General features: G+C 37.4%; 1 protein-coding gene across 1 annotated transcript in view; it reads left to right on the top strand.

Annotated features, from left to right (window-relative positions):
* The window catches only part of LOC106868891 (small integral membrane protein 20-like), a 21,615-nt gene that overhangs the window by 6,374 nt on the left and 2,243 nt on the right, over nt 1–12,998 (top strand). Inside the window, exon 2 of the mRNA XM_014914351.2 lies at nt 10,257–10,313. Coding sequence (XP_014769837.1) covers nt 10,257–10,313 — 57 coding nt within the window. The remainder of the gene's footprint in view (nt 1–10,256; nt 10,314–12,998) is intronic.

Here is a 12,998-nt window from a genome sequence, read left to right as displayed (position 1 = left end):
ATTTTATAACCAAAATGACAAAAAGTACAATATACAGACACTTATGACATACCATGTCATATCAACAATTAAGATTTCAAATTTAATGGACATCTAGCAATTGGAGAAGGGACAAAATCTTACACGCATACATACATACATACATATATATATCCTTCAATACATCTCAACGCTTCTAAAACAAACTTTGTTTACTTTCATCGTAAGTTGTATATATATATATATATATATATATATATATATATACACACACACACACTAATGTATAACCATTTTTGTCTTACCTATACATGCTTCCCAACCACATGGTTTTGGGTTCAATCCGATTGCACATCGACTTGAGCGAGTGTCTTCAACTATAGCCCTGGGCCAACCAAAACCTTGTCAATGAACTTGGAAGATGGAAACTGAAAGAAGCTTGTCATACATTTATGTGTGTGTGTGTGTCCTTGTATCAATTGTTACAAACGAATATCATTCATTTCCAGTATTCTACGGAAACATGTTACATATTGCTTGGAAACAGGTATGGATTGACAACAGGAAAGGCATCCAACCATAGAAAAATCAGCCACAATAAACTCCATTCAATCCATGCAAGTATGGAAACGTGGACGTTGAAACAAGGATGATTTTATATAGTCAGCAGAAGTTCGCCATTACCTTCTGCAGGAGCCGCATGGAGCTTAAGTGTTTCACTCATAAACACACATCATCCTGTCTGAGATTCGAACCCGCAATCCCTCAACCGTGAGTCCACTGCTCTAACCACTAGACCATGTGCTTCCACTTTCAGACTATATAGTGCTGCATTGTTTAATATACTTTTAAGGTGGCATGGTGTGATTTTATAAGAACTGGCTGTTATTTCTAGTAGATTGAGTGACTGTGAAAAGCACAACCACCACCGCCACCTCGTTTGTTGTTGGTAATTCTAAAAATAGTAACACTCTCACTAAGCCTTGAGAAGCTTGTTTATCTCTTGGTCAGTCCTGTTCAGGCTGTCCTATGACCAAAGATGATCCAGTTGTGATCATATCATCTCTTGGTTGTGTGATGAAGAAGCTCATTTTGCAACTACATGGTTCCTGGTTCAGTCCCACTGCACAGCACCGAGGGTAGCTCTACTATAGCTCCGGGCCGACTAACACATTGTGAGTGGATTTGGAACACAGAAACTGTGTGGAAACTAGTTATGTGTGTATCCTGCTTGATAAGCGGTGCTGGTTTGTTTATTTCCACACAACTTGGCAGTTCGGCTGAAGAGACTGATACAATAAGTCAGTGCTCCAGCATAGCCACAGTCCAATGACTAAGTCAAAAAGCTCAAATATGGTATACAGTATACCCTTCCATTTTTTATAAGATAGTGGGGTGTTATTTGATGGAGATTATTTGACTGAGATTTGGTTTGGAGAATTATGGGTCAACAAATGAAGGTTACATGGTCTACTAGAAACAGCAGCTAAATCCACCCACCCCCTTCAGTACTACTCTCCCCACTCCCCAGTTGAGGAATTCTTGTCTTGCAAGATACCTGGTGATCCTGTTGGTGCTGGTACCTCATAAAAAGCACTGGTTCCTGTGCCGTATTAGAAGCACTGGTGTTGGTTCCACATAAAAAACATTGGTAATGGTGCTACATAAGAAGCACCCAGTACACCCTGTGGAGTGGTTAGCATTAGGAATGGGCCACTGGTACATAAAAAGCACCATTCAAGTATGGGCGTTGCTAGTGCTGCCTGACTGGCTCTTGTGCCGGTGGCACGTAAAGAGCACCACTCAAGTGTGGTCAATGCCAGTACCGCCAGACTGGCCATCATGCTAGTGGCATGTAAAAAGAACCCACTATACTCTCGGAGTGGTTGACATTAGGAAGGGTATCCAGCTGTAGAAATCTTGCCCTATCAGATTGGAGCCTGGTACAGCCTTCTGGCTTGCCAGTCCTCAGTTGAACCGTCCAACCCAGGCCAGCATGGAAAGTGGACGTTAAACGATGATGATGATACATGTGTGTGTGTCTGTGTTTGTTTATATCTACAATTGTATGTACAAAGAGGTTGCGATAGGCAATGAATCATATTCTCACTTGCACCTTCAAAACCATTTGCTTCAATGACGTATCTGTGTGACCCATGCAGGGATAGGAAAATAAATACACACACATACATGCATATCATCTTATATATATGAGAGGCTTCTTTCAGTTTACACACACACAAGTGTAGGGGGCCAGTGCTAATCTATGTATGCTGTAGCTTTCTGTCAATGAATAAATTCTAGAGGTCCTAGTACATTGCTTTACTCAGGGCTTATATTTTTGTTAAGACATTTCTGGGCATCTAGCTGTAAAATCATTCAACTATGAAATGGAGTTGGTAACTATTGAAGTAGGCAAACATTCACTATGGAATTACAGAAATTTCTTTTCATTGGATTTCTTTCTTTTTCTTTTTCTTTTTTTTTTCTTGTTACTATTTGGAATTTTGATTGTTAGTTGGAACCATTTTACTTAACTTACATTGCTAATAATAATAACAATAATAATCTTTTCTACTAAAAGCAGGAGGCCTGAAATTTTTGGTGAGAGGACTAGTCAATTACATTGACCCCAGTGTTTCACTGGTACTTAATTTAACAAGCCTGAAAGGATGAAAGAAAGGCAAAGTTGACCTTGCAAGAATTTGAACTCAGAACATAAAGACAGATGAAATGCCACTAAGCATTTTCCCCAACATGCTAACGTTTCTGCCAGCTCACTGCTTTAATAATAATAATAATAATAATAATCTCTCAAATCTGTGAGAGACAATTGTATTACATAGTCAAAATTTGTAGACTCTGCTGTGACTTCTTAGGTCAAAGTCAGCATCACAGATACAATTACAGGTCAGGCAAGGAACACCACTTGTTGGTATAAGAGTAAATGTCTTTCAGTGTCTCTCACAGTTTGCCCCTGAGGCACTGCATGCTTAACTTACATTACTGATTTTCATTTGTTAAACCACAGTTGTCACAACACATATCTTCCTTTTCACCCAGAAGACAGTCATGCTAATCATTAATTTTATTTATACTAGTACATGACCCGTCAATAAGGAAAAAACAATGCTATGTTTAGAATAACATTTCAAATTAATTCAGCTATTGTTTGAGAAATACACAAAAGATATAATTTGATAATATATTTACATATTCTTATTTATGCAAATACTTTTTACATAGGCAAATACTTTTTACATACACTATTTCCATGTAGACAACATTACGCATAAGTCTTCTTACATTTTCATTATGATATCTACTTGTTCCTGATCTGGTAAATTCTTTTTGATCAGCAAATATTTTAAGATTCACTGGATCCCCAACTCTGCTAAGAGCGACATATAACTGGCCATAAGTAAATACGGGCGCAGGCATGTATATGCTGCACTTAGAAAGGCTTTGTCCTTGACTTTTGTTTATAGACATCGCGAAAGCAGGTCTCACTGGAAATTAGCGTCTTTTCAAAGTAAAGGGCAAATCTGTATCAGATGGTTGCAGAATAATGCGGGGAATGAAAAGTGTGCATCCTGCATCAACACCAGTTATTTTACTTGCATTGGTCATATTATTTGACACCAATAATTCTCTATAACGTGCACCATTGCAGTGCCCATTTCTCTGATCTAAGTTTCTTAGCAACATTATAGGAACACCCATTTTTAATTTGATAATGTGAGGTGGCATGCCACTTATATTAAGAGAATTCAGAAATTCAGGAGGATAGAGTGCAGATTGTTGATCTTCTGCAACAGAATCAATACTCTTCAGAGTATATGTCTCACCTGGAAATTTCTGGATTATGTGGTTATTTAGATTGTCAACTTCTTCATTCTTTGTTGTCAATATTGCTTGTGATGATAACCATTAGGCATCGTTAAAATTAACCTCTGAATCTTCATAGACATGGTTGATCAAATCCTCCTTGCTGTTGACTTGAAATTGCTGAGGAATCTCTATTACATCATCATATAATTGTCTTTGAACATTGGGGATTCTTCCATCACCAATTTGCAATAACCAAACTGATTGACATGCCAGTCGAGCTTGAGAGGTGGTGGTATCATTGCAGAGACAGTTTTGCACTCTCATATTAGTGGTGAGATGAAGTACTTTGCATTTGTGCAAATTACAGATTTTTTTCAAACATGCTCCAATTAGAGAAGGCCTTTGTGCTCTTCGAACCACTGGAAGAATTTGACAGAAATCACCACCTAAAATTATCAATTTGCCACCAAAGATCAAATCATTGTTCATTATATCCTTCAGTGTTCAATTCAGCGCTTTAAATAGATAACGATGACACATAGGTGCCTCGTCCCAAACAATTGAGTGTGCACTGAGTTTTTTTCCCATAACTTGGTGACAGTTTATTGTGGATAGCAGGTATAAATCCAAATTTTAAATATTCCTCTGAATATGGACGATCTTTTTTTTGCTTGAATCAAGCATGAAGAGATTTCAGTTCAAGCAAATTTTTTCAACAATTTTTTCAAAAAGATTTCAGTATAAACTTTCGGAAAATATGCTCAAAAAGAAACAAAAAGTTTTCCGTGAATCTTCTCAAATGCAAAAGCCTTTGTATCAATGATGGAAGTTTTATCTTACCTTTTTGCTGAATTCACAAACTGACTGGTGGGAATAAAATGACCTGTTAATTTTTATCTTTGTTCATATATATATATATATATATATATATATATATATATATATATATATATATATACGTGTGTGTATATGTGCATTGCCAGTACCATAAATCTCTGTCTGTCTATCTATCTATCTGCCTGTCTGTGCCTCTTTCTCTTCCTTCACTGACACCACTCCTTACTTCCACTCCATTTCACACCATTTATCGCCATACTCTGCAGCACCACATTTTTCTTGTGTACCTAGATTTTTGTCAAGAGATAAGAGTCAATACTTTTAGACACACCTGCACACATAAGTCTGTCTCCTGTTTACTTCTCCATAGGGAATGAAGATGCCATTGCTTTCAGTACTGACCAGTTCTATACTACATACACTCATGCACGCAAATACAAACACATATACACATGCGCATTTGTAATTACCTACATGTTTTCACATACCACTAAAATCAATTACCACTAATTACCTACATGTTTTCACATACTGCTAAATCAAAGGAAATAAGCTATTCCCTCTTTAGTGACATCAGATCTTATGAATATGATGAAAACGACCTGTTGTCTCTAAAGTGTCCAAAATTTGATAAAATTGTCCACAGAAGGGATGTAAAGAATTTTTTTTTTAATAACTCATTCTCGAATTGCCCTTTTTCTCTGTTGGTATACTAAACATTGTTTAGAAACGGTATAAATTCAACATAACCCTATGCATGCCTCTCCAAAATATTACCATGCCCCACATTGGGAATCATGGCTCTATCTAATTACTGATGGCTTCGCCCAGACGGATACAGTCAGGCATCACAATACTTGTATCTTATTTACACAGCATGAGGTATAAAAATAACCAAACTTTCTATTTCATTCCCTCTTTTCCTCTAATTACTGATGGCTTTAGACAGACGGATGGATGCAGCTCTTATTATAGTATAAGATTTAGGGTAAAAGATAAACAACCCCCTTCAGTCATGAATGACTGTGGGATTGCACCTGGGAAGTTCCACTCCGAGGCACAAGTGTGGGCAAGGTTGTTTATGGAAAACCAGCAGTCACCCATGCATACTACTCTCCTCTCTCCACACCACTGATGTTATCCAAGGCAAAGTCTGATACAACTTGGCACCTGTGATGTCATAACTCATTTCTACAACTAAGTGAACTGGAGCAACATGAAATAAAGTGTCTTGCTTAAGAACATAACACACAACCTGATCCAGGAATCAAACTCACTACCTCATGGTCGTAAACCCAACGCTTTAACCAATGAGCCATGTGCCTTCACCCTTATATATATATATTTAACGTGACAGTTATGGATTATTACCCAGTAGGCCACACTGATGAGGCTCAGGGTTTAAATACCCAAAAGCCCAAACCTGGTTTGTGGATATTCCTAATTGCATAATATTTTTATCTTGTACTATTAAATGTTTTAATTCTTTCTGTTTTTCTCTGTTATCTTGGTGTGGTATGGTGGATTAATTTAAGACTTTAGCTCTTATTTCTAGCAGGTAAATGCTTGTTAAGCATCATTACGCTTTGTGAAAATTTATAATTCATAGCTATTTAATGCTATTACATCTGCGATCCACCTATGTTACTGCTGGTGATATCATCAATTTTAAAATTTATCCACAGATGATATGAACAGTAGTGACATCTGATTTCAAATCTCAGTGTTTGAATGTTTTGCTTATATATATATATATATGAGACAAGGTGTATGTACGCTGCTATATATATATGTATAAATAAAACAGAATGGGACAAGGACACAAAACATCCAGATAGACGATACAGGGAAACAAGGACAGGTCAACTGTCTGGATGTTTTGCATCCTTGCCCCATTCTGTATTATTTATACACACACACACACACACATATATATATATATAGTTCTAATTATATATAAAAAAAATTTATTATTGTTTGACTTGATTTATCATATTTGAGTGAGATAAATATATTGAAGTCTTAGATAAATAGAACAGTGCACATTGAATAAGCATCCAATGCTGTTGCTAAGATATGAAGCATGAAGTAGTTAGGTTTCTCACTGGTTATATAATATGAGATAATGCTAATCATTTAACAAACAATATCAAATCTATTTAATCTTCAATGAGAACTAACAAATACTACCTTCTAGGTGTGGTTTTCTAATTTATTTTATATTTATTAGTATTATTATTGTTTTGGCCTTGAGCCAAAATATGAAACCTTTATTACTATTATTGCAACAAACTGGCAGAAATATTAGCATGCCAGACAAAATGCTCAGCAGCATTTCATCCATCTTTATGTTCCGAGTTCAAATTCTGCTGAGGTTCACTTTGCCTTTCATCTTTTCAGGGTTGATGAACTAAGTGCCAGTTAAGCACAGAGGTCAGTATAATCGACTGCCTCCCCACAAAAAAAAATTTCAGGTCTTGTACCTATAATAGGAAGGATTATTATGATTAAGATGGTGAGCTGGCAGAAATGTCAACACACCAGGCAAAATTCTTACCAACATTTTCATCTGGATCTACGTTCTGGGTTCAAATGCTGGTAGGGTTGACTTTGCCTTTCATCCTATCATGGTCTCTAAAATAAGTACCAGTTGAGCACTGGGATTGATGTAATTGAGTAGCCTCCTCCCTCGAAAGCTTCAGGCCTTTTGCCTATGATAGAAAGGGTTATTATTATTATTAATAATATCATTTAAGGCGGCGACCTGACTAAACCGTTAGCACGCCAGGCAAAATGCTTAATGGCATTTTGTCCATCTTTACATTCTGAGTTCAAATTTCGCCGAGGTCAACTTGGCCTTTCATCCTTTCAGGGTCGATAAATTAAGTACCAGTCAAGTACTGGGGTCAATATGATCGACTTTCTCCATCCCTCATATATTTCAGGCTTTGTGCCTATAGTAGAAGGGATTATTATTATCATCCTCATTATTACGATAAAGGTGGCAATCTGGTAAGATCATTAGCATGCTGGGCAAAATGCTTAGCAGCATTTCATCTGTCTGTAAGTTCTGAGTTCAAATTCCGCCAAGGTTGATTTTGCCTTTCATCCTTTTGGGGTCGATTAAATAAGTACCAGTGAAACACTGGAGTCAATGTAATCAACTAGTCCCCCTCCAAAAAAAAAAAAAAAAATTCAGGCCTTGTGCCTATTATAGAAAGGATTATTATTATTATTATTATTATGACAGTGAGCTGGCATAATTGTTACTGCACTGGACAAAATTCTTGGTAGCATTTCATCTATTGCAGCAACAATTCTCAGTTCAAATTCTGCCATGGTCAACTTTACCTCTCATTTTTTACAGTTGATAAAATACAGTATCAGTCAAGTACTGAGGTCAATGTAATCAACTCTCTTTTCCCTTTAGAAAAATTGCTGAATTTTTGCCAAAATTAGAAAGAGGTATTATCATTATGGTCTCATGAAGCAGTCTTGAAAAATCATTAGCATGCTGGACAAAATATTTAGCAGCATTTCTTCTGTCTTTGTGTTCTGAGTTTAAACTCTGCCAAGGTTGACTTTACTTTTCATCATTTCAGGGTCAATAAAATAAATACCCAAAACTTTCAGACCTTGTGCCTATAGTAGAAAGACTTACTACTATCACTACTACTACTGCTATTATATAAGTGCAGGCATTAAGAAATTTGCTTCCCAACAAACACATGGATCTGGTTCAGTCCACTGCATAGCACCTTGAGCAAGTGTCTTCTATAGACCCAGGCCTACCAAAGCCTTATGAAGGACACATTGATGATATGTCCTAAATACCACTAAAAGAATGAGATGATTACAACTTGAATGCTTTGATGATAAGTTTGCTTGATGGAGGTTGACTTGTGGTTAAACAACCAGCAATAGCAACAATTCCATGTGGATTAATAGCTATATTTACGGTTATATATATACACACATATAGTTTGCTCCCAACCACTAAACCACATAGTTGTGTTGGTCCTACTGTGTGAGACCTTGGGCAAGTATCTACTTCTTTAGCTTCAGGTCAACCAAAGCTTTGTGAGTAGATTTGGTAGAGAGAAACTGAAAGAAGCCTGTCATATATATATATATATATATATATATAGGCCTGGCTTTGTGGTAAGAAGTCTGCTTCCCAACTGCGTGGCTCCAGGTTCACTGCATGGCATCTTGGGCAAGTGTTTTCTGTTATAACCTGGGGCCAACTAAAACATTGTGAGTGGATTTGGTAAATAGAAACTGAAAGAAGCCCATCATATATATTTCTGTATATATCTATGTGTGTGTGTCTTTGTGTCTCTCCCCCCATCAGTGCTTAACAACTGGTGATGGTGTGTTTACGTCCTCGTAACCTAGTGGTTCGGCAAAAGAGACTGATTGATTAAGTACTAGGCTTTTAAAAAAATAAGTCCTGGGATCAATTTTTTCGACTAAAACTCTACAAGCTGGTGTTCCAGCATAGCCACAGTTAAATGACAAACAAGTAATTGAATAATGGAATATATATATGTGCGTGTGAGTTTGTGCATGTGTGTTATTGTTTCTATGTTGTGTAAGTTGTAAACGAGTGTCACCGTGATGCAAGTGGTGTTCTTCATTTCCAGTATTCCATAAAACCAGGTTTGATCATGGGGAAATATGACTTGGAAACAAATGAGGGTTGGTGACAAGGGGGGACATCCAACTAGAAAATACTCCTCAAAAATATTCCATCCGACTCATGCCAGCATGGAAAATTGGCCGTTAAAACGTGATACATACACACACACACCACTTTTTAATGCTAACAATTTATTTGACGCGGTCTATAAATAAGGGAGTGAACTCTTCATAAATACAACTCGACGTCACTGTTCTTAGAGTGCAGTACAAGGTACGTTACTCTATTGGTCTTTGCATCACTTCGCTTGCTGGAAAAAAAATGATTTTTTTTTTTTTTTTTTTTCCAATTGTAAAAGATGAATTCGTACAAAAATTTGCCGACCAACGTACACAACTTGAATTAGCTAATATTATTAGAATTACAGTTCTTGCTTTCTTCTAGATTGTGAACTACCATTGAGGGGGTTTTTAACATCAAATTGCAAGGATAGTTTTAATTAAGCTAAATTTTTCAACTCACTTTATCACACTTATTATTTTACTTGTTTCAGTCATTTGACTGTGGTTATGCTAGAATACCGCCTTTAGTCGAACAAATTGACCTCAGGACTTATTCTTTGTAAGCCTAGCTCTTATTCTATCAGTTTCTTTAGAACTCTCGGGGAAAGGGGGCTTTTCCCTCAGTCTTATTGTTGGTATTCATAATTAAGTGTCACTATTTTTCTCTGTCGTAGTTAAAACTTTCATTTTGGAACCAAGTGGTTTCAGGTTCAGCCCCACTTTGCAGTTCTTGAACCGACCACAGCATTGTGAATGACTTTAGAAGACAAAAACTGTATTAAGCGTTTTGTATATGTCCGTTTGTTTTTACCTCCATTTAACTATATATTCATCTAACATATGTTCATATATATTGAAGTATTTATGTATGCACACTTATATGTTCATATATATTTTAATTTCAGAGGAATTACAAAAAGTTGCAAGAAAAGGAATCGACAGAGAAAAAACTCAGCCTGGAGGTTAGGATATAATTGTCTTTATTTATTTTCATCTTTTACATTTCTCCTAAATCTCTTGTCTGTTTTCTTCGGGATACTTCTCTTTCCCCTTCTGTCTTCTTTCTTCAATCTTTTGCTATACACATACATATATAAATGTGTGCATTAGTCAAAGAATGAGGGACAGTACTCAAAACCTCTCAATGATCTCTCAGATTGCTGAGGTTGATGTTGTTAGCTTACAGCTTGAACATTGGTAGGTTTGGCTTCATTTTAATTTTCAAAGCTTCTATGTGCTCATTCAGCCAACTTGAAATTGCAACAATGTTTGTATTCTTCCATCTTATAAAGAGAAGGACACAATGAATAATTGTTGTTGGCACTCCGTTGCTTACGACGTCGTGTGTTCCAGTCGATCCGATCAACGGAACAGCCTGCTCGTGAAATTAACGTGCAAGTGGCTGAGCACTCCATAGACACGTGTACCCTTAACGTAGTTCTCGGGGATATTCAGCGTGACACAGTGTGACAAGGCTAACCCTTTGAATTACAGGCACAACAGAAACAGGAAGTAAGAGTGAGAGAAAGTTGTGGTGAAAGAGTACAGCAGGGTTCGCCACCATCCCCTGCCGGAGCCTTGTAGAGCTTTTAGGTGTTTTCGCTCAATAAACACTCACAACGCCCGGTCTGGGAATCGAAACTGCGATCCTATGACTGCGAGTCTGCTGCCCTAACCACTGGGCCATTGCGCTTCCACTATAGTGAATAATACACTCAGTGAAAAAAATTAAACTGCTTGCACATAAGTAGAAAAGCTAAACAACAACAACAATAATGAATATATTACTAGATACACTGTCTGAAGAAAAGAGTATGTATCAACAGAACACCTTTTAATCAAGATTGTCCTTGGGCTAAACAAAAACAGTCTTTAATCCCAGGCTACTTTTCTGGGCAGTGAAATCCATTAAAAATGACAACGGGAGAGAGGAGTGAGATGAGTAATGCTGGATTTTGATGGTATAAATTCTGTTTAGATATATCAACAGAAGATGTAGGGGAAGAACTAGAGGAGTGAATCTACTTTTTCTTCATTTCATGATTTTCTATGGTCCATAGTACAACAGGTCTGTATAGCTCTTATCTTCTTGGTAACAGCCAAATAAAATTGGCACGCTTATTTTTGTGTTTGGGAATGTGTAATTTAAGGATAAGGAAACAACACACAATATGTAACTTTTAATACAATGGAATTCTAGAGAAGAAGGGTACACACACACACTGTTTAGCATCAAACATATATATACAGTGTGCAATGGGTAAATTATCACCATTTTATATTTTTAGTTTCGCATATGTTTTTGATTTTGTCAACTACACAGTATAGTAGGGTCAGTTGGGCACCCTCTGTGAGAAAAACAGCACCATGACGCAATTCATTCTACCAGAAATTTGGAAACAACATGCTGTGCTGCTTGGTATTCACGCCCAAAGCTCCAATATAAACATTTTAGAGTGTTTGGGTGTCAATCTGAAGACTTGCAGAAGATTCGGAAAGCATTGGATGAATCTAATGGTGATTACAAAGGTACAGCAGCTTGGAAAACCCACTATGATCATTCTGATAAGAAAAGAACTTCTGAATTTGATGGTGAGATCCAGGACATGAGAGGGTCAATTTTTATCCCAAGACAACAAGAAAGATCACACTACAAAGCTTTTGAACAAACTCAAGCATCCCCTCCAACCAAACATACTTTGGTTTTTCTCAGATAAGAAAAATTTCTGTCAGGATCAGATGGTGAACATGGGACAACCGTTGATTTGCCATGTCCCCAAAACATGTCCCGAGAGTGATAAAAATCAAACATCCAGTCAACATCATGGTGTTTGGAGTGATCACTAGTGATGGTGATGTTATGCCTTCATTCATCTTCCTACATGACCTCAGACTCAACACAGGGGCCTACATCAAGTGCCTGGAGGAGGTAGTGTGACCCTGGGTCAAGAGAGTGGCTGCTAGAAGACCCTATGTCTGGCAACAGGACTCTGCACCTTGCCACACAAGCAGGAGAATCCAGTCATGGTTGTCAGACAATGTCTGTGACCACATCACCCCTAACACCTGGCCACCTAACTCCCCAGACTGCAACCCCCTTGATTACTATGTGTGGGGCACAGTTGAGCGAGAGACAAACAAAACTCCTTATAACACCAAAGATGAACTGAAGGCAAGGATTATGGCAGCATTCACCAACTTAAACAAGGAGACCATCCAGAAGAGTTGCAGGAAATTCCAAAGTCGTCTGGAGGCCGTGGTTGAAGCCAATGGTGATTTTATTGAATAAATTTACCCTTTAGTATTTCAAGATATTTTTGTGTAATTTTAGTAAATATATCTGCTAAAATGAGATGTCAGTGTTATTTTCATTTTTGCGTAATTTAGCTGACAATTTATTCACCACATCCAGTATACATCATCATCATCATCATCATCGTTTAACGTCCGCTTTCCATGCTAGCATGGGTTGGACGATTTGACTGAGGACTGGTGAAACCGGATGGCAACACCAGGCTCCAGTCTGATTTGGCAGAGTTTCTACAGCTGGATGCCCTTCCTAACGCCAACCACTCAGAGAGTGTAGTGGGTGCTTTTACGTGTCACCCGCACGAAAACGGCCACGCTCGAAATGGTGTCTTTTATGT

This window comes from Octopus bimaculoides, chromosome 7, assembly GCF_001194135.2.
Source record: "Octopus bimaculoides isolate UCB-OBI-ISO-001 chromosome 7, ASM119413v2, whole genome shotgun sequence".
Classification (NCBI taxonomy): domain Eukaryota; kingdom Metazoa; phylum Mollusca; class Cephalopoda; order Octopoda; family Octopodidae; genus Octopus; species Octopus bimaculoides.
This window is presented reverse-complemented; position numbering and strand designations above follow the sequence as displayed.